This window comes from Spermophilus citellus (assembly GCF_964194105.1).
Source record: "Spermophilus citellus genome assembly, chromosome: 2".
NCBI lineage: Eukaryota > Metazoa > Chordata > Mammalia > Rodentia > Sciuridae > Spermophilus > Spermophilus citellus.
In genome coordinates, this window is record NC_138183.1 from 145,233,314 (window position 1) to 145,257,290 (window position 23,977).

Here is a 23,977-nt window from a genome sequence, read left to right on the forward strand (position 1 = left end):
GCCTCAGCAACTTGCTGAGACTCTGTTTCAAAATAAAAAATAAAAATGGCTTTGGATATAGTTTAATGAGGGAGCAACCCAGGTTCAAGTGGGAAGAAAAATTGGGCTTTGAGATCTAAGCAGAAACCCCATCTTCAGAACTGACTGAGAGTAGGAACTGAACCACTTGGGGCCACATAGCTCCTGCTACAGGTTAGGTTTGGTCATGGAAATGAAATGAATAAAACATCTGAAGAGGATCATCTGGGTATGGCAGAGGGGCATGAAGAAAACAAGAATACATTTTGTGAAATATACATGTTCACAAAATTCAATAGACACCAATCAAACATTCCAACAATGATATACATAATTAAATTACTGAAATCCTGTAATAGAAATATAAAAGCAATCAGAATTGACATATACACATAACTCAATACTATATATATTTTATATATGTACATATAAATGTGTATATATAACAATACTGCTGATGTCTCATTAGAGACCACATGATCCAGAAGACAGTAGAACAATACCTTTAAATTGATGGGGGTGAAGATATCTAACAACCTAGAATTCTAGATCCAGTTAAAATATCCTTCAAAATGAAGGGTATCCAATTAGATTTCCAAACAAAATTTTCAAAACTCTGAAAATAAAATTGCCATCTGATTTTCACTGCAAGTAATGTTATAAGAATTTCTTAAGTCTAAACAAAACTTGAGCATTACAGAGGCAAAGAGATTCTGTGTGTGTGTGTGGGGGGGGGGTTCCTTATGATAAAAGAACAGTTCATTCAAATCCAAGTATACAGGTGGAAAAAATAAAGAAAACAGCAGAAATAAGTGAAATAGCAACTGAATACATATTGTAGGAAAATCTATGAAACCAAAGGATGATTCTTTGAAAAGATTAGTAAAATTAGTGAAATACTAACTAGACTTTTCAATATTAAAAAAAAGAAAGAAAAAAAGATAGGACCATATAATACAAAGAATAAAGAGGAGGACATCACTACAGACATTAATAGGATAGGAAGAAGAATATTAAAACTCTTATGCTAATGAAATGAACAAATTCTTTGAAAAGCGTAAATTACGAAAATAGATACAGGAAGTAATACAAATTTTTAATAGCCCTATGTATAAAGAAATTTAATACTCAATTTAAAACTTTCCTACAAAGGACACTCCAGGCCTAGGTAATTTCATGCATTAATTCATTCCAAATATTTTAGAAAGGAATAATACAAATCTTACCCAAGTCCTTCAGAAGACAAAAGAGTTCAGGAAGGAACACCTTCCAATTCATTTTAAGAAACCAGTGTTATGTTGATACCAAAGCCAAAGAAGATACAAGAAAACAAAAGTACTGAGTAATAGTCCTCAGGAACATAGCCATAAATTCTCTAAACAGAATATTAGCACATTAAATGTAGCAACATAGAAAAGAAGTATTATTTCATGACCAGCTGAATCATGCAAGAATTCCAAAGTTTAACATTTGAAAATCAACAAATATAATAATACACTACATCAGTGAAATATAAAGGAGAAAAGCCTATGTGCATATTGACGTAGAGAAATCATTTAACAAAACTTAATAATAATTCAGGATTTAAGAAAAAAGACCTTAGCAAAATAGAAACTCAAAAAAGAGATCCTCAACCTTGTAAAGAGAAAAAACACTTTACAGGTAATTATGTTAAAAGGGCAAAGACTTGTTGAAGATGCTATCCTTCCTCCATTGCATGCTTTTAGCCCCTTTGCCAAATATAAGATAGTTGTAATTTTGTGGACTGGTGTCTGTGTCCTCTATTCTGTACCATTAGTCCACCCACCTGTTTTGGTACCAGTACCATGCTGTTTTTGTTACTATTGCTCTGTAGTATAGTTTGAAGTCTGGTATCGCTATACCACCTGATTCACTCTTTCTGCTTAGAATTGCTTTTGCTATTCTGGGTCTTTTATTTTTTCCATATGAATTTCATGATTGCTTTATCTATTTCTACAAGAAGGGATACTGCTACATCTATGTTCATAGCAGCACAATTCACAATAGCTAGACTGTGGAACCAACCTAGATGCCCTTCAATAGATAAATGGATTTTAAAAATGTGGCATTTATACACAATGGAGTATTACTCAGCACTAAAAAATGACAAAATCATGGCATTTGCAGGGAAATGGATGGCATTAGAGCAGATTATGCTAAGTGAAGCTAGCCAATCCCTGAAACACAAATGCCAAATTTCTTCTTTGATATAAGGAGAGCAACTAAGAACAGAACAGGGAGGAAGAGCATGAGAAGAAGATTAACATTAAACAGGGACGAGAGGTGGGAGGGAAAGGGAGAGAGAAGGGAAATTGCATAGAAATAGAAGGAGACCCTCATTGTTATACAAAATTACATACAAGAGGAAGTGAGGGGAAAGGGAAAAAAACAAGGGGGAGAAATGAATTACAGTAGATGGGGTAGAGAGAGAAGAAGGGAGGGGAGGGGAGCAGGGATAGTAGAGGATAGGAAAGGTAGCAGAATACAACAGTCACTAATATGGCATTATGTAAAAACGTGGATGTGTAACCAATGTGATTCTGCAATCTGTATACGGGGTAAAAATGGGAGTTCTAACCCACTTGAATCAAATGTATGAAATATGACGTGTCAAGAGCTTTGTAATGTTTTGAACAACCAATGATAAAAATAAAAATAAAAAGAAGTCCAACTCTAATGTGTGCCTGCACACACCACCTCAGTCAGTGTTGCTAGAGGTCCTAACCTCCAATGGAAAGGAAGCCAAGGCCTGTTTGTGTTCACCAACATGATTGTGTATGTAGAAAATCCCACAAATGAATTTAGAAAGGAAACAGGACAAAAGAAATACTGCTTCTATGCTGGCGATATATACTATTAATATGTACTAGCAACACAAAATTACAATATGAAAAATTTTCAAATGCCATTTCCAATAGCATCAAAAATATGAGTACTTGGAGATAAATATTTAAAAACACACATACACGCAAAGTATGATTGAATGATATGAAGGTAGCAATGTTACTATGATTAAGACCCCTGTCAAAATCCCATTAGATTTCTTGGCAGAAAAAAAAATAAACTAGCTAAGTGTGATGACCTATACTTATGATCCCAGATACTCAGAAGGCTGAGGCAGGTCAGGTCAGCATGTTCAAGGTCAGACTTGAAATTTAGCAATACCCTGTCTCAAAATTTTTTTTAAAAGGCGGGGAGAGGGGGGAAGCTGGAGTTGTAGCTCAGTGGTAGAGCACCTCTGAGTTGAATCCTCAGTTACAAGATTAAAAAAAAGAAAGGAAAATAAAGAGCTATTTCTAAAATTAAAATTTAAAAAGAGCTATTTCTAAAAGTTATCTATAAATGCATAGGAGCAAAGGTAACCAATACAATACTTGAAAAATAACAATTTAGAGGACTTTAAGATCTACTACAAAAAGAACCTCAATTATTAACTCACCCAAATGCAAAAAGTAACACAAATGGATCATAAACTTAAATATCTAAAAGAAATCTCAGAAGAAATTTTTTGCCACCTTAAGGTACACAGAGATTTCTTATACAGGTTGTGAAAAATATGAACTATATAAGAAAAAAATAGATGATCTTTTTAAATTAAAAATTTCTGCATATTGTGAATAAAATTGATAGTAAGCCACAAATTATGGGAAAAAAATCTTCTTAGTGTTTTTATCTGACAAAGGTCTCATATCTGAAACCTCTATATTAAAAGAAAAAAATCATTCAATTTTTAAATAGGTAAAAGATAATTCACAAATAAAATGCACTCATTTAAAAACAAGGTTCAATGAGTTTTGACGAATGTATTCACACATGTAATCACCACTTCTAATAAGATTTAAAATGTTCTTAATGCTCCAGAAAGTTCTCTTGTATTTGTTTTCATTCTATTTCAACATCCTCTCTTCTACCCCAGCAAACACTGATCTTATGTTTATGTTGGTGTGTAAGTCTTGTGTGTTGCATGATTTTATATAAGGAATCATGGTAGGTATACTCTTCTGTGTCTGGGTGCATTCAATTAACAAAATGTTTTTGAGATTCATTGCTCAATTTCATTATATAAAAATAACATGGCTTATGTATTCATTTACTAATGGATGAGCATTTGGATTGTTTTGATTTTGATTCTTATAAATAAAGCTCTGATCTGGGTGGATATGAAGAACATTATGTTAAGTGAAATAAGCCAAACACAAGGAAAAAAAATACTGCATGATCTCACTCATATACAGCATCTTTAAGGAAAAAGGGATTGGGGATATAACTCAATAGCAGAACACTGCCTGGCAAGAGCAAGGGCCTGGATACAATCCCACCCCACACCAAAAAAGAAAAAAAAAGAAAAGAAAAAGGCCAAATATACAGAAAGAAAATAAAACAGTAGTTACCAGTGTTGAGGTGGGAGAGCAGAAATGGAGAGATATATCCAAAGGACCACATCCCTTGACTACATCTCCTTTTAGAGGTATACCTGCTATATGTATATATCTGTCAAAACTCATTGAATTTACATTTAAATGAGTGCATTTTATTCTGTATAAATTATCTTTATTAAAGTTGATTTTTTAAGTTACAATTTCAATTCTACTTTCCTATTTTGCGGAGAACCTCCTCTATGATTAGCTATACATGGTATCTCCCTCAGCTCTCTATGTGACTCTTAATACTCTAGGTCCCTGTCTTTTCATTCCTTATCTGAAGGTACTTCACAAGACAGCTGGGGATGTAACTCAGTGGTAGAGTACTTGCTTAGTATGCTTAAGGCATTGGATTCAATCCAAGTACCACCAAAAAAAATCATTTTAATATATTTAACAAGAAAATCAAGTTCATTTCTATTGTTTTCACTCTTGAATTCCTATCTACTTGATCATTTTTTATATTACTAATAAAATTCCCTACTGAATTCAGTTCAGTGCATTAGAGGACCCCATTTAATCAAGAAAATACCATTGATTTCCACTCTCAGAGAAATTGAGAAATTCAAGATCTAGTAACCATAGAATCATGAGTTCTCAGGTATTGATTAATTACTTCAGGAATGCAGAGACGACTAGTACCAATTAGAACTTAGAAAATTACAAATTCCTCAGTTTTACTTATGAATAAACTTGTAGTGAGACTTAACCTGTCTCCTGGGACTCTGTGGCACACATCCATGAAGACTGATTTCCCAAAGGAAGATAAAAAAGTGCCCCAACAACAAATCATTATTTTCAGATAAGAAATCTTAACTTAAGTGAACCCATGTATTAATCGCTCTCAGTACAATTCTCCTAACACTGAAAGAAACTTTGTCATTTCTTGAAAGATTTATGAACAGAATCCTATAATACATAAAGGCACTTGCCTTAAATTCCCGAAAGAGAGACTTGTTTTTCTAGTGTTAAAAGGAGGAGAAATTTCTTTTCTGTTTCAGTTAGACTGGCTTTACAACATACTTTCCTTTCTTTGGATCCACTGGTGGGCAAGGACACACCTCTAGACTAGAAGTGTTTTCCTGGGAACCACTAGTAAGTACTGCTTGACCACAGAGGGAAAGATTCTATTTTGGATAATGTTTTGCTTTTCTTCAGAATGAACAGTTAGCTTTGATGGCTTGATGTATATAAGCAAAGTCTAATAAATGAATTTCAGTCTCATGCAGAAAAGTCATAACATGCCCTGGACCTGGACCTTCCTAAATGAAAGCAGTCTTTATTTCCTGCCTCTTACCCACATCCCTCAATTAGTGATTCATGTTTATTTCCCTTTGTGCAAGGTATAATGTATGCATTTGGTGTCTCTGCTTTAAGGTTGTACCATACTGGACATCTTCAAATTTATTCTATAACCTAAGTCTTGAAAACTGAAATTGATCCTTGGCAACAATTTCAAAACGAAACATAAGCCAATAAAACAAGCTTGAGGCATTTTGCCCTTAACTCAAATTCAGAAAAGATAATGAAAACATTAATACTCTTCTTCTTTTTCTTCTTCTAAGACTAGGAAATGTTTTTAGAAAGGGCAGGATCCTTTATTATGACAACATAGCTTGGAAGAAAATGACTCAACTCAATTTCAAGCCACTGAGTGCCAAGTGAGTAAAAGATAGCTACCTGCTGAGAGTGGTGGCATACACCTGTAATGGTAGCTACTCCAGAGACTGAGGCAGAAGACTAAAAAGTTCCAGGTCTGCCTGGACAATTTAGTGAACTGAAACCTATCTCAAAATTAAGAAATAAAAAGATTGGGGATATAGCTCTACAGAAGAGCACCTCTGGGTTCAATCAACCCCTTTCCAATCCCCTCCCCAAAATACATAGCTAGCTGTACTCAGGCAGTATGGAAAAGCCGGCAGAGGAACCAGAACATAATAAAATTCATCATTAGGGGATTAAGGAAAGATTGAATGGAAGGGTTTACAGGCAGCAAAGCTTGCAAAAGGAGAGGCTGGAAGTCACAGCACGCTTGGAGACAAATGACTCAGCACACAGTCCCTGTTATGAAATAACTCCAGTATTTGAAATATGAGAGAGAGTAGCACATTTAAATGTATGCATATATCAATTCACGTAAACTTAGGTAACTGGAGGCAGAGTGCCAAGATGCTAACCACTTACATGATCGTTCAAGAAATTTCATTTGAGGGCTTCATTTGGACTAAGCCCTATATTGCTGCCCTTGAGGTGCTTAGAATCACTACAGTTTGGTAAGTGTTCGGATACAGACATGTACAGGATGTGATGGAAGCCTGTAGGAGTGGCACCTTGACTGGCCTGGAGATGGGAAATGAGGGAAGGCTTCCCACTAAGGTGGTTCAGACAGACATAGCCAAATAATGGAGAAAGGGTGAAAGGGTATTTATTACAGGCAAAGAGAAGAGCATATGCAATAACTCAGAAGCAAAAGAGACAGTGGCATGCACAGGCTATTAAAGCAGGGCTCAGAAAATTGCTTCTGGAAAGGCCAGATGGTCAATATCTTAGGGTCTGGGGACTAAATGGTCTCTATTAGAGCTGCTCAACTCTGCCACTATGGCACCAAAGCAAACACAGACCTTATAGAAACAGATGAGTGTGGCTGTGTTTCAGTTAAACTTTATTTACAAAAGCAGGGCGATGGCTTGCCAACCTCTGTACCTGAGTAATTCAATCAGTAAAAAGTGGAAGAGAAAGGGAAACATGGCAGGAAACTAGGTAGCCATGTGGCTTTGAATGTCATACTAAGGACTCTGGGTGTCACCCTCTCGGTTCTGAGCAGTGAAACAATTTTAGAATGCTCATTCTTGCTAATAATATGAACTGTAGGTAGGAAAGAGTGTGGCAAGTTTGGAGGAAAATGGTCCAGTTAGGAGGTTGTACTCAAATACCGATGAAGGATGATAGCACAACTAAAGTACCCTGGGTGAGATGGGAGAGGTCAGGCTGCAGCATGAGCAGGGAGATAACTCACTGCTCTAGGGAAATGAGGAGGAATACCTCCTGACCCTAAAAATTGGACTTTTCTAAAAGAAAAGAAAAAATTCTACAGGATAGGACTAAATTTTGATAAGCATATAGACCACAATGTTTAATCGAGTCTTAACTCCATTACCTTAATATGGTTGCTGTTCTGATTTCCTCTGAATACTGCTTTTACCTGCTAACTCAAGACATTGAACTTTCCTCAAAATCTCACAGCCTAACCCATGAAGTTGTCTCAACAGCAGCCCACTGATTCCTGCAACTTCTATTGACTCTTCGTCTCTTTTACTAAGCTTCACTGCTGCTCTCACTTCTGCTAAGGACTGCTCCTGTCACCAGGTACTGTCACTTCTATTAGCCTATTTCTGCTTTCACTCATGCTTGCTACTCTGGGGTCCTCAAGAATATCTCTCTTCCCTGTCTGGGCCCCACATGATAACCTGGATACCACAACAACACTGTCTATGAACAGGGTCTCAAAAGAGTCCATTCAGGCACCACCTGCAGCCCCTTCCTTCATAAAGCTTAGACTTTCATGTACATGTGTTAGGGAGGAAGGTTGGCACCATATTTCTTTCAGGCACACATACATACACATTCTCCCCATGTTAGCAAACTTCCTGATTCAAGACTCTCCCCTCCCAAACCTCATGAGTCCATCATGTAAACTGCTCCTATCCATTAGTTTATCAGAAGTGCAGGATAGACCTGACCCCCAGCTCCAGTACAGCTGGGACTCCTTGCTCTGGTTCTATTTCACAAGCGTTGGATCTTTTTTTTTTTTTAAGAGAGAGAGAGAGAAAATTATTTTTAATATTTATTTTTTAGTTTTCAGTGGACACAACATCTTTATTTTATTTTTATGTGGTGCTGAGGATCAAACCCAGCGCCCTGCGCATGCCAGGCGAGCGCATTACCGCTTGACTCACATCCCCAGCCCAAGCCTTGGCTCTTTGTCCCCTCCCTACTGCACTCTTCCTATTTAACTCTAGGACTCAACTTAGGTCTCCTTTTCTCTTGAAAACCTCCTTTAACCTCTGCCTAGCTTGAGCAATCAGTGCACAACTCTACACTTTGATTCACTGTGTCCTGTTGTAATTATCATATATGGTCTCTCTCCTTATCTAATGATTGGTTCTTTAATGGCATAGCAGCATTGGCACATAATAAGCTTTCCAAAACAAGTGCTTGTGGAATTCCTAAAGCTAGTTCTATAAATTGTGCAATGCTTAACCGTTAGAAATTTTATGCGGGGCTAGAGAGACTGCCCCTCTCTTCAGCTTAAAAAATGAAGATAATTCCATATCCAGACCATATAGAAGGACGAAGCTCACAGCCACTAATGTTGGTCATTAGTGCAGATTCAAATGATTTCATCATCTCACAGAAAACCACTGGAACTTTTGAGTAGACAAAGAATAATCTTTTCTTGGTCCAGAAAGGAGGGGAGGAAGTGGAAGTATTTTTCTTCCCTAAGAACTCAGAGAATTCTTGTTCTTTCACATGCGGGAAAAATTCAACACCTATTCATGCACCATGGGCAGCCTTTCTCATCCTAAGTTTTTTGTGTACTTTGAAAATTGTACAACCCATTTCACAGTATTTTTCTTACCCATTTCAAAGGAAATTGACAAGGAAGATTATCCTCAATAAGAAAATGTGTCATTTACTACTTTCCAGTGAATTTTAGTAGAACAGACAGTTAGTTCTTTGCCTATAAATGTGTACATAAAAATATGCACGCTTTTTTTTTAAAAAAAAAAGATACTCATTCACAAAAGGAGCCTTTGTTAGCAATGTACTTTCCAGGATTTCCAGTCTGCTTTGCTCAACACTTCTTGCCTTTTCACTTTCTTAGATTAATGTTGCAAATATGTGTCTAATACACATTTATTAGGTACATTTGTATATCCAGCTATGATTCTCTTGGTCTTGGAAATTTGAATTTAATTTTAGTGCATTTTCTACCTCCTAAATGGTTTTGTTCATTTAGTTCTGATTGCTTATTTAGTATCCTTTAGAAGAAAAGATGGGGATGGAAGTGTGGCTCAGAGGTAGAGCACTTGAGGGAGGGAGAGAGGAAGGGAGGATAGAAGAAGGAAGGAAGGAAAAGAAAGAAAGTCTAAGCCAGAAGTGGTGGCACATGCCTCTAGTCCCAGCTACTGCGGAGGCCAAGGCAGAAGGATGACAAGTTAAAGGCCAGTCTAGACAACTTAGTGAGACCCAGCCTCAAAAGAAAAAAAAAAAAAAAAAAAAGAAAGAAAAGAAAAAAAATGAAGGGCTGGAGGGCTGGGAATGTAGCTCAGTAGTAGAGGGCTCCTGAGTTCAATCCCAGCACCACAAGGGAAAAAATATCTGAATTAGAATGTGGAAATAAATTCATTAGAAAAAATATGTTCCGTGACCTCAGTTGTATACCACCACTAATATAATGGCAACATTTTTTTCATTATTTTAATGCACACACATACATATAGTATAGTCTTCCTTAAACTTATCTGCAATATTATCAAGAATTCTCCTTCAGAATATAAAACAGGAGTGGGGATTAATTTCTTATGAATGCACAGGTGTGTTTACACACACACCTTATTATACACACTACCTATTTAAATTATCATATTGACTGAAAAACTATCACATTTAAAAGGATTACTCTCAAAGATGCACAAGGTTTTGAAATATTATTTTCCATTCATCAAGTGTATTTAATACTTTAAGAGGCCATTAGAAGCTGATTTGGCTGTCAAAGCCAGTCAAATTATCAGAAAGTAAGGGTGCCTGTTATGCATTCGTTTGTAAGGCAGCAGGGGCTGAAATGTAGTCAAGAACCTTAAATAGTCAGCATCTTGGTTTTGGGTGGTTGTTTGGGGAGGGGGTTATTTGTTGTTGTTGTTGTTGTTCCAACTACAGTCAACTGTACTTTAAGATTCTAAATAGGAGGCCATGAATGTAGCTCAGTGGTAGAGTGCTTGTCTACCATGCCCAAGTTCCTGGTTTCAAACCCAATGCCACTGCAAATAAAAAGTTAGTAAATGAGAGTGAATACCAAACTATTTAGAAAACCCAACTATATACTGCTTATAAGCAAAACATCTAAAATGTAAGCTGGAAAGGTAAATATAAGATGTAACCAGAAAGTTAATAAGTAAAGTAGGTTAAGAACTAAAATCTCTTCACTAACATAAATAAATAAATATGTATTCTAAGGAGTTACTTCCTTGCTGTCTTTCTAGGTCTCAAAGGACATGAGAAATGGCACAGCAATCACAGAGTTCATCCTCCTAGGCTTTCCTGGTATCCAAGGATTACAAGTCCCTCTCTTTATAGTGATCCTTCTCATCTATATATTAACCCTTGCTGGCAATGGGCTCATTATTGTTATTGTCTGGATTGAGCCCAAATTGCAAATCCCAATGTACTTCTTCCTTTGCAACTTGGCCTTCCTAGAGATCTGGTACACCACCACCATCATCCCCAAACTGCTAGAAACCTTTGTAGTAGCAAAAACAGTCATCTGCATTTCATGCTGCCTGATGCAGGCCTTCTTCCACTTCTTCCTGGGCACCACCGAGTTCTTGATCCTGGCTGTCATGTCTTTTGATCGCTACTTGGCCATCTGCAAGCCCCTTCACTACCCCTCCATCATGACCAGCAACCTCTGCCTGCAGCTGGCCCTCAGCTCCTGGATGGTGGGCTTCACCATTGTCTTTTGTCAGACAATGCTGCTCCTCCAGTTGCCATTCTGTGGCAACAATATCATCAATCATTTCTACTGTGACGTTGGCCCCATCTTGAAAGCAGCCTGTGCAGATACCAGCATTTTGGAACTACTGGGTATCCTGGCAACCATCTTTGTGATCCCAGGTTCACTCCTCTTTACAATCATTTCTTATATCTACATCCTATCTACCATCCTACGAATTCCTTCAGCCGCTGGTCGCCAAAAGGCTTTCTCCACCTGTGCCTCTCACCTGACAGTTGTCTCCCTGCTCTATGGAGCTGTTCTGTTCATGTACTTGAGACCCACAGCACACTCCTCCTTTAAGATTAATAAGGTGGTATCTGTGCTGAATACTATTCTCACACCCCTTCTCAATCCCTTTATTTATACCATTAGAAACAAGGAGGTGAAAGGAGCCCTAAAAAAGGCAATGACTTGTCCAAAGACCCAACATGCCAAGTAAAACATGCAGCATATCACCTTGAGCTTAATGCAGATACCAAACTTAAATGTGAGACAGGATTATAAAGAAGTGTGTTAAAACATACCTGCCCCCCCCAAAAAAAAAAAAACTAGAAGTTCAGTTTTGTGACAAAATAAAGATACGAAAGCAAATTATGAGGATTAGGGGCCCTTGTAAGAATTTGTTATTAAAAATGAACTGGGAGTTCTCCTTGAAGATAAGTGACCCAATCGATAAAGAAAATCCTAGAATACCCTCAGATGCACAGGTAGAACTAAGGACTTTCTCAATTACAAGCTAAAAGTAGAAACCACTAAAGTCAGAGATCATGTCAACAACTCTGGAAAAGTGTAAGGAATCTCATCTCCCTCCTCGTTTGAGGCAAACCTCTGCCTTGTCTCCTTGCCAAAGACATCCCATGCCTCATTTTTTCAGTGCTTTTACCTTCACTATAAGAGAAGTATGCTGGAGTATCCTGACGAATGTTAATGTTCTTTCAGCAATGTTTAAAATGACTCTGGTTTCTGTTTGATAATATGTGAATAAGGACACTTCCATCTTGATATGATACAAATTTGTAGGTAAACTAAAATGTTCATTCTCAGATGGTATAAAAACTTCAGCAAATCTTATCAAAAGTTCAAATTTACATTTCATGGATTCTGCCAGTTTCTTTGATTTGATCTAGGTAGACATGTGCAACCAATAGTTGCATCAGAGCAAATGTAACTAACAAGCTCTTGTTCCTTGGAAACTCACCTTCAAGGTTACATGAACTTCATAGCTCACAGGCAGGGTTACTTTATATCAATAATAATTAGGGCCATGTGTGTTAGCATTTCATTGCTGTGGCCAAAATACCAGACAAGAACAACTTACAGGAAGAAGAGTTTATTTTGGGCTCACAGTTTCAGAAGTTCATTCTGTAGTCAGTTGACTCCATTGCTCTAGGCCTAAGGTGAGTCAGAACATCATGGTGGAAGGGCACGGGCTCATGGCAACTGGAAAGCAGAGAGAACATGAAGAGCCAGAACCAAAATATGTATTCCCCAAATGCATGCACCCAATGAACTACTTCCTCCAGTGATACCCCACTTGCCTGTAGTTATCACCCAGTAATCCATTCAAATGGATCAAGCCACTGATTAGATTATAGCTCTCAAAATCTGATCACTTTACCTCTGAATATTCCTGCATTGTAGAGTATGAGGTTTTTCGGGGAACATCTCACATCCAAATCATAACATCATGATTTTTAATGAAGTTCAAAATGGGTCAGGTTTAAGGTCATATAATAGGCACTTTCATATTCATAGGCTTGGGATTTGGAAAATTTGTTCTTCAATAAAGTGTTAAAAATTCTGAGTTCAGTAGTAAAAGAACCTCCTTAAACTTGCCAAACTTCACATTGCTTTCATTTTGAATTCTAAGCCTTCTTTTTAATAACTAATATCTTATGGAGCAAACACTTCATGGAAATGCTGCTTAACTAAAGTGCACATATTTTCAGGAACAAGTTAATTCAAAAGCTCATTGTCAAGAATTTGGCTCATATCTACCCAAGACCTCAACCTTTTCATTGACGTTACTGATAGTAAAAAACAGTAAATATCTAGGTATCTGAAGAGTAAGTTATTTGTGAAATTGGGTGATTCCTTATATGAGTCTTTATTCTCTCAGAGAAAAGTTGAATGTGTGCATTTTAGAAAAACATTTGGGCACCAGAAGACAAAGACAGAGTGGGGTGCACTATGAAATCAAGTTTTCATGTTGTCTCTGTGGCCATGGTGGCTCTTTTTCCTAAAAATAATGCTCCAGCTCCTGCAGGCCCTGGAGGCAGACAACACCTGGTTGGTGTCTTTGACCTCCCATTTAGGCGAAGAAAAGTCAGACCTCAGGTATAGTTCCCTGGAACACTTTCTGTAATACATAACACTCTTGGTGCTCAGATTTTTGGAAGCTTCACTGCTGGACAGGCAGTGAACTGGCATTTCCAGTTCTTCAAACTGATACCTGGGTAGACTACAAAAAAAAAAAAAAAAAAGGATTCTTTTTCCCCATCAGAATCAGTACAAAGAATATTAGTCACTCTCTGGTACATGATGCCAATATGTGAATAAGACATGAAAAATGCATGAATTCATGTTATATTTGATTTTCATGAATTGAAGGCTATTGGCATTTTCACACCTGTTCTTCCCTTCTTTACAGTATCTGTGAAGGTGTTTAAAGTCACACTATGCCAAAGGGAATGAAAAAGAAACTGAAGCTATAAATGTAAAAACCTCAGGTTCAGACTTACACCACAGACCTGTTTTCCTTTCATGCCCATTTCTCCCAAATTTCCAAGAAATTTACAAATTTTGGAGTTACTGAAAAGTCACTGATTTATGAAAATTGCCTCATTTTTATTAAAGTTTAAGTGCGCTGTTTAATTTGTATTTTCAGATTAGAAAAAAGCAAAGGGAGATGGATTTTAAGAAATCTATAATACAGGCACATTCCAAACATTACCAGGGGAAAAAGAAAATGTCAACCTGTAACAATGGTCCACTTCATGCTTTGAATCTAGCCCTCGATGCTCTGCCACAGCAACTTATTTTTAAACCTAGATATGTTTCTTTATCTTCTTCTCTCTCTGTTCCTCCCTAATTCTTTCCCTCCCTGATCTCAGGGAAAACACTATTACCTCTTTTCCCCATCCTAGGCAGAGTTAACTGTTCTTGAGCACACAAGTACCACAGGAACAAATTCAGACTTGGGGCTTGTACCAGAAGAGCTAGGAAATGACCATCTCCCAAATCAACAAGTGAAGTACAACTCCAGACAAAGAATGTCTGGTGTGTTGCTTTACAATGGCCTCTTAAAATCCCCTAATTCCATTGATGGGCAGAATCTCAGCCTCTGGAACAGGAGTCTCCTGTATTTTTCCTTTGCTAACAAAGTAATAAAACTTCTTTTTTCCTTTTTTCTTAAAACCATGTCCTCATTATTGGATTGGTATCAGAGACAAGAGCTGAACTTTTGGTAACAAATTGGTGACCCAGATGGGACCAAGAGCAGCCTCTGCTCCAGTTTTCTTGAGCATGCCTGACACTCCAAACACTCCCAATTCCATGCTGAGGATGCAAGGTGGCTGGCAAACTTGTTGAGAGTCAATTCCTGAAGTGTTAGGAGACAGATGAGTTTGCCTCCAGTCAAACTGGAGGAGCTGTTCCTGTGAGTAAAGGGTGGGGGGACTGAGGCTGCCAACAAAACATAGGTTAGTTTTAGTTTCTGTTTTTTGCTTTTCTGGGTGCTGTTTGTTTTGCCTGCCAATCTTCTGTTAAAGCAAGAGTTGCTGTGCCCCAGTGATGGACACCCTCTGACTGAATGGGGTCGGCAGCTGCCAAAGTTCCTTTTGCTTTGGGGACTTCCAGGCATTTGGGGAATTCCCTGCCATTGGTACAGTTTGCTCCATCTTGGTCCACTTCAAGAAAAAGGAAACTGAATACAGTACAGTCACAATACCCTTTGGCTATCCCATAAGTCCCCTGGTGTGCATTTCAAGAGTCTTGATTCCACACTTCTGGTTCCTCCTCATGGGAACATCTGGTTCCTCTGTGTGGGGTCATCTTTGCAACAAGTGGTATAGGAGTTGAAGTTAAGCAGGCTTCAAGAACCTAAGGATACTTACTCCCTTTTGGTCTGTTCTAGGTTCTCGTCTGTTTGTTGGCCTTGGGTTCATGAATTCATTGATTGTCCATCTGTTACTGACCCTTTTAAGACATAGGCAATACTGCATTAATCCTATCGGCAGTCTCTAGGGAAAGATCTTGGATGGTCTGTTTTAAATCGTCCCACCTGTCAACCATAGTTTTGGGGATCTTCCCTGGTTGTCTATCTCTGTGTTCCTTTTTTGTATGTGTCTGTTACTGGCCCTTTAAGTCATAGGGCCATGCTGCATTGATCTTACCAGTAGTCTCTTGGAAAGAAATATCTTGGCTGAATGGGCCACCTACATGTATAAGCCTGTTTAAGAGAAAGATGTTTGACTGTAATACAATCTGGTCTTTGAATGTTTTTCTGGATTATTATACAATCTTGCAACTGGAGTTGATCTGTCAGAGATAAAGTATATGAAAGAGATTTTCTATGTACAGGCATTTATGCAGTTGCTGAACAGTCAAAACTAAGTTGAGGCTCTGTATGGATAGCAGGATAACAGGAAAAAGGGTGAAAAAATTTTAGATCCTTTCAACCCACTGCTGGCACCCCAGCACTGTTTTTCAGCCTGGCCCCAAGCAGCTGTAGATCATCTTACTGTGGGTCAAGGATACTGGCCCACGACTGGAAAAAAGATCCCCAAGAAATCTGCCTGGGCTGTAGAAAAATAAGCAAAGAGAAACTGGCCCTTGCCTTGCCTCCCAGTCCCTTTTACCCATGGCAGGGTGGAGGCAAAACGACCAGGCAATAGGTTCCAGCATACTTAGTTTATAACCTGGGGACAAGAGTGATCTCGCCTTTTAAGATTTGACCGAACACTTCATTCAGCCAGGTTGTATCCATCCCTGGGGCACAGCAACTCGTGCTATAACAGAAGACTAGCAGGCAAAACAACTGCACCCAGAAAAGATAAAAACAGAAACTAAAGCTAACCTGTGTTTTGTTGGCAGCCTCTGCAAAACTAAGGATATAAACAAATTGTAGAATGTCTAAGTAAGTTTCAGAAGATTTGTGGAAGATAAATCTCAAAAAAGTTTGTGTCTGTGTTTAAACCGGCTATAGTTAGCACAAAGTTACTTGAATTTTAATGTAACTTACTTTAAACAAAGTTTGCAACATTGATTTGCTCTTATCATGATAATTTTCTTTTGTCTGTTAGGTTAGTACACAGGGAAAATAATTCTTAAAGAAATTAAGGTTTATACTGGTTTTAAAGAATTTTAAGTGATTATTTTGTACCTGGTTAAATAAAAAAAAATATTATTTTAGGTTATAATAATATAGCTGACACCCTAAATATATGTGAATATATGTGTGTGTGTGTGTTTGTGTGTGTGTATATACATATATATATATATTAAATATATGTGTATATGTATTAACTATGTTTGTATGAGCCTTGTCTAAGTGTTATGTAAAAGTTTGCAAAATGAAACTTTATGTAGGTTTACAAGCAAGATAACCAATAAGTGCTCTCTTTTATACATTATTGTATCTAACATAAAAGAGCCACACTGTATTTAAAAACTTAGCTTATATCTGTTTGCCTTGACTAAGTCTATTTCTGATCATTAACATTTTTTCCTTAATGTGTAAGATATTTAAGGCTATCCTTTGACTTTTTGCTATTACTGCTAACCTATGCAGACCTGCGTTTATTGTAACTATGCACCGTGGATTCTAAATTTTACTTTAAAAGTTAAACTTAGTTAATATAAGGACATCTGTGTAATTGTGATACTAACCATTACTGGTTTCTTTGTATATTAGATGTATTCATGTTCTTCAATTATACAATCCTTTTAAAATGTAAAGGTAAAACAATCTACCAAGTTGGTGTTCTCTAAACTAAAATTGTGTATAGCAATAATCTCCTTAAGATTTATATAGAAATAACAAATTTAGTTAGTATTTATTCACTTCATTTAATGTTTGTTACTGGATAAAGGTAACCTGCTGTCAATAATTTTATATAAAATTCTGTATATACTGAAATGGGAATTTAAATGTATTTTTAGGAGGCAATAAGGAGAGTTGGATTTATTCAAAGGTGGACAGTGTGGAACATGAAAACATTTTGCCACTTTTTCCACAAAAGGGAAGTTAAGAACTCTCTTAGCTTTTGTGTTTGTTTGAGATGTAATGTTGTATTATGTCAACTGATATTTGGGTACACTCAGGAAACAATATATGACAACATTGTACAATGATACTTTAAAAAAAAAAAGTAAAAGGTCAGCTTCAGAAATAAAGCCTTTACCATTTGTCAAGAAGTCAGTCTCACCTGAGTTAAGGCTCTGCTTCTCATTCTTCTCAATGTTAGGATGGCTCCAAAGTAGGCTAGAATTAAGCTTATGTAAAATTGCATTCAAAACATAGGGTTTGTTGTTGTTATCGTTGTAAAGATTACTTTGATCTCAAAATAAATGTGATATAATACAGAACTTAAGTAGAGGTTTGGGCAAATTGCAAAAGATATTTAGGTTTGTAAAAAAATTTTTAAAGAAAGTAAAACTTGTATGCAATTGAGTTGACAAATACATGGGTCTTTGTAAAGACTGAATATATAACAAAGATACTTTAGATCTTTGTATTTTGTATTTTCCTTGCAAAACTCAGAACAATCTGAGTTAACTGAAGACAATAAGTTATCACCTACAAGACAAATCGGATATAATGCTGACTTCCACTACTAATACTGATCATAACTGAATAAAAAGGTACCTATAATATTACAGATATTGAAGTTATAACCCATTACTCACACTTGTAAAAGTGGTGAAAGACTGGTGAAACTGGCCTGATGTTTGTTTTAAACAAAAACTTGGAGAACATTGATGTGGCTGTGTCTCTGTAGTATGCTGTTTTTAAGTCCTTTGGGTATAGATAGAGGAGAGGGATAGCAGGGTCAAATGGGGGTCCCATTCCCTGTTTTCCAAGGAATCTCCATACTGCTTTCCATATTGGCTGCACCAATTTGCAGTCTTACCAGCAGTGTATGAGTGTACCCCCCAATCCTCATCCACACTTCTTATTTGTCTTCATAATAGCTGCCATTCTGACTTGAGTGTGATGATATCTTAGAGTAGTTTTGATTTACATTTCTCTAATTGCTAGCAATGATAAATATTTTTCATATATTTGTTGACTGATTGCATATCCTCTTCTGAGAAGTGTCTGTTCAGGTCCTTGGCCCATTTATTGATTGGATTATTTGTGGGTTTTTTTTTTTTTTAGCTTTTTGAGTTCTTGAGAAATTGGTGCTCTATCTGATGTGTGAGGGGTAAAGATTTGCTCCCAAGATATAGGCTCTCTATTCACCTCACAGATTGTTTCTTTTGCTGAGAAGAAGCTTTTTAGCTTGAATCGTCCCATTTATTGATTCTTGATTTTAATTCTTACACTATAGGAGTCTTATTAAGGAAGTTGGGGCCTAATCCCCCATGATGAAGATTAGGGCCTACTTTTTCTTCTATTAGATGTAGAGTCTTTGGTTTAATCTAGGTCCTTGATCCATTTTGAGATAAGTTTTGTGCATGGTGAGGGATATGGGTTTGATTTCATTTTGTTGCATATGGATTTCCAGTTTTCCCAGCACCATTTGTTCAAGAGGCTATCTTTTCTGCAATGCATGTTTTTGTCTAATAGAAGATAATTGTAATTTTGTGGGTTAGCCTCTGTGTCCTCTATTCCATATTATTGGTCTACCAGTCTGTTTTGCTGTCTATCATGCTGTTTTTGTTACTATTGCTTTATAATATAGTTTAAGTTTTCTGGTATAGTGGAACCAACCTAAATGCCCTTCAGTAGATGAATAGATTTTAAAAAGTGGCATATATACACAATGGAATATTACTCAGCAATAAAAGAAAATAAAATCATGGCATTTGCAGGTAAATGGATGGCGTTCGAGAAGATAATGCTAAGTGAAGTTAGACAACCCCAAAAAAACAAATGCCAAATGTTTTCTCTGATATAAAGTGACTGACTCATAGTGGAGTAGGGAGAGGGAGCATGGAAGGAACAGACAAGTATATATCTAGATATAATAGAGATATATAATGGGATATTTAGAGATAGGGCAGAGGGGTGAGAGGGAAAAGGAGGGGGCAGGGGCTTCGCAAGGATGGTGGAATGTGATGGACATCATTATCCAAAGTACATGTATGAAGACATGAATTGATGTGAACATACTTTATATACAACCAGAGATGTGAAAAATTGTGCTCTGTATGTGTAACAAGAATTGTAATGCATTCCACTATCATTTGTTTAAAAAAATCAATTAAAAAAAGAACAGACTTTGGAGTTCAATGGGATATTTAAAATTTTGACACCCAGTAAATGTGTTATCATTAAACATATTATCGTCAAAAAAAAAAAAAAAAACAACTTGAAGAACAAAATTAAGAAGTAAAATGTCCAAGTAAAAAGCATTCAATATTTTGGTGCTTGCCTTGTTAGGCCAACCAGAACCCAGAGAATGACATGACCCCATATAGGGGCCTGCAACTTCAGTGAGTCACCCAACCTCCTGATCAGGGGAACTGATGAGGACCCTAGAGAACAGGAAGTCAACCAGTAAACATTCTGCAAAAAAAGAGGGTTATTAGAGGTCAATATTATTCTGAATGAAGAAAAACTGAAAGCATTTTCTCTAAAAACAGGAACAAGACAAGGATGCCCATTTTCACCACTCCTATTCAACATAGTTCTTGATACTCTAGCCAGAGCAATCATGCAAAAGAATGAAATTAAAGAGATACAGATAGGAAAAGAAGAGCTCAAATTATGTGTTCGCCAATGACACAATCCTATATTTGGAAGACCCCAAAAAACTCCACCAGAAAACTTCTAGAGCTCATCAATGAATTCAGCAAAGTAGCAGGATACAAGATTAACACCTATAAATTGAATCGTTTTTCCTATCCTTCTATGATAAATCTGCTCAAACAAAATTAGGATAAATATCCTGTTCATGATAACCTGAAAAAAATTAAATACTTGAGAATTAATCTAACAAAATAGGTGAAAGACCTCTACAATTAAAACTATAGAACCCTAAAGAAAGAAATTGAAGAAGACCTTAGAGGATGGAAAGATTTCCCATGTTTCTGGATAGGCAAAAATTAATATTGGTGATATTAAAATGGTGACTACCAAAAGCACAATACAAATTCAATGCAATTCCCATCAAAATTCCAATGATGTTCTTCACAGAACTAGAAAAGGCAGTTTTGAAATTCATTTGGAAAAATAAGAGATCCAGAATATCTAAAGCAATTCTTAATGAGAAAAGTGAAGTAGAAGGCATCACAATACCAGACCTTAAATTACACTACAGAGCTCTGGTATCTAACAGCATGATATTGGCACCAAAACAGGTATGAAGATGAGTAGAACAGCGTAGAAGACACAAAAACAAATCTATATAAATACATTTATCTGATACTAGACAAAGGTGCCAAAAGCAGTTTGGAGAAAGGATAGCCTTCTTAACAAATGCTGCTGCGAAAACTGGAAATCTAGTAAAATTAAATTTAACCCCCATCTCTCACCCTTTACAAAAGTCAACTGAAGGTAGATCAAAGACCTAGAAATTAGACCAGAACCCATGCAATTGCCAGAAGAAAATGTAGGCCCAACACACCAACATGTTGACTCAGGAAATTACTTCCTTAACAAGACTCCTTTAAAGCAAAGAAGTAAAATCAAAAATAAATGGGATGGCATCGAATTAAAAAGCTTCTGAGTAGCAAAGGAAACAATTAAGAGCATGAAAAGAGAGCCAATAGATTGGGAGAAAATCTTTGCCTCCTAATCTTCCAATAGAGCATTAACATCCAGGATATACAAAGAACTCAAAAAATTTAACACCATAAAAAACAAGTAACCCAATCAATTAATGGGCAAAGGAACTAAACAGACACTTCTTAAAAGAAGAAATACAGTCAACAAATATATGAATGACCAAGACCCTGCTCTGCACAAAATCTTTCTGTCCTGCTTCTCCTTTCCACCCCTAAAAAAAACCCTTTGTGCCCCCAGGCTCTCCACCCCATAAAAGAGCTTTCTGACAAGTCCCCCTTTCTTCTCCCTGAGCTGGCTTTTCAAATAAAGTCAATTTTCTTATCTCAACACTTCATTTCTCATTTAATTGGCCAATCCCAGGGTGAGCAGAGGTCCTTAATTCTGTTAACACGTGTGTACTTCCTTGTAAAACCCAGTTTTAACAAAGAATCTGCTAGACCAGTTTATCCAGAATTCCCATCTTTGATAGCAGATGACCCTCAATATCTAATCAGTTTTCTCTTCCTCTGCCATTTCCCAAGGAGGTCCAGACACTGACCTATCTTCAGCAAGAATCTTATCAGCTTAATTTAACCAGATTCTCCTCACCCCTGAAGTTTCCTCTCAGTAATTTTCCATTCACTTATTAGGTAGTAGCTAGCAGTGAGCAGTGAAATGCATGGCAAGGTCACAAGCATTCTTTAAATTATGTTAGGGTCTTCTTTAAACTACTTTCAAAGTGGATGAAAAAACAAAGTGTGTTAGTTAATTTGGAGTAAATAAACAAAATGGAAAATAAGTCAAAATAAAAGGAATACTGGGACTAACTCTTGACAGGGTCCATTGATATTGATGTGAAGCTAGGAATTATGACTATAGGTATCTCCATTCGTCTGGGAGGGAAGATTCCTTTAGTAGCACATGAACAAAATAAGGTAACATCTGACCAGCTATTGACCCCGGTTCCCACGTTAACATGGGATTGACTTGTAGATGAAGCCCCCCTAAATAGAATAGCCACCATAACAGTTCCAGACAGGAACAACTAAGGTCCAGAAACTCTCACCACCTGAAGTGAAGGAGGAGTTGAATACCTGATTTCCAAAGAGTACAGAAGGTGGTCCCCATTTCTCATGGTAAACATCAAAGAGTAATAAATTTTGAGACAATGTTGCCTCCTTTGTCATTCTCTACTTGCAGAGGACCCACTCTCTCCAGAGAGAGTGCTCTCCTAAAGCCTCACTTTGCTTTTACTTTATTTTCACCTCACTTTCACTTACAATAAAGTTCTATTGAATGGGTTTTTGTGTCTGACATTAAATTAAGGAACATAAGAATCAAGGTTTGGAGTTTCAGCTCCCTGCTTTCCTGTGACTCACCCCATCCTGATCCTATCACAAAATTCCCACTTGCCCATGCTGTATTCAGAGTTAAACCCATTCTCTTTATCCCTCTAAAAAATCTGATTGCCATGGTCCCTATACCTTTTGTGATTGTCCTGACTAAAGTCTTCCTTGCAGTACTTTAACAAATATCACTCAATATTAGTTTTTACGATACTGAGGATTTAACCCAGACTCAAATATGCTAAAAAGTACTCTACCACTGCAATACACTACCATCCTTTTAAATTTTTATTTTACAACAGGGCCTTGCAAAATTGCCAAGCCTAGCCTTGAACTTGTGATCCTCTTGCCTCAGGATCCTTAAAACTTAACATGTTTTTAAAAAGAACATATCTATGTATTTTTATACACTTAACATTAATATTTTAAAATATTACATAAGATATATATAGAAAACATCTAGCACACAGTAGGCTTTCATAAATTGCATATTACTTTCTGTGCTGGCTAACTTTATAAATCAATTTAACCAGGCTAAGAGATGCCCATATAACTGGTAAAACATTATTTGTAAGTGTGTCTGATGGGGGTGTTTCTGAAAGAGATTAGAACTTGAATCAATAGACTGAATAAAGAAATCCATCTCACCAACACAGATGGCCCTTGTCCAATCCATTGAGGGCACAAATAGAACAAAAGAGCTGAGAAAGAACAAATTCACTTCTCTTCCTCCTCCTTTTCTTCTCTTCTTTGTTTCCTGTTTCGGTTTTGTTTTGTTTGTGTTTGTTGTTTGTTTTGTTTCCTATACTGGGGATTGAACTCAAGGGCATTCTACCACTGAGCTTCATCCCCGGCCTTGTTTTCAAATTTTATTTTGAGACAGGTCTTACAAAGCTGTGGAGACTGGACTCAAACCTCAAACCTTCTGTGGCTATATAGCATGAGTAGCTGGGTGTCTGTTATTGCATTCAGCTTACTCAGTCTCTCCTTGAGCTGGGACACCCATCTACTCCTGCCCTCAGACATCAGAGTGTTTCACCTTCAGATTCTTGGACTTTCATTGGTACCTTGCCTCACACCCCATCCCTGTTCTCAGGCCTTCAAACTGGAGCTGAATCATACCACCAGTGTCTCATTTTCTAGTTTACAGAGATGGTAGGATTTAAGAGCCCAATAATTACATGAATCAATTCTTATAATAAATCTCCTTTTATATATCTATATATCCTATCATTGCTTCTCAGAGAACCCTAATACACTCTCCCTCCACCAAAAATGATTAATGTGTTTGGTTCAAAATGATACAGATTTCAGCAATGCGTCCCACGAAAATGAACTGTGTAAGACACAGTTGGAAAGAGAAGGCCTTTGACATGACACACATGACACGGGGAGAAGTGATTTACAATGCAAGACAGATAAGAAGCAAAGACAGAATGGCAGGTATAGGCAGAAATGTCAC

General features: G+C 37.0%; 1 protein-coding gene across 1 annotated transcript; it reads left to right on the top strand.

The window, feature by feature from the left end:
* Window positions 1-10,735: 10,735 nt before the first annotated feature.
* OR6X1 (olfactory receptor family 6 subfamily X member 1) lies at window positions 10,736-11,674 on the top strand (the record flags this gene model as incomplete). Its single annotated transcript, XM_081279103.1, has 1 exon — window positions 10,736-11,674. One exon carries the CDS (start codon window positions 10,736-10,738, stop codon window positions 11,672-11,674), a length of 939 nt encoding a protein of 312 aa, XP_081135229.1.
* Between the last annotated feature and the right edge of the window lie 12,303 nt (window positions 11,675-23,977).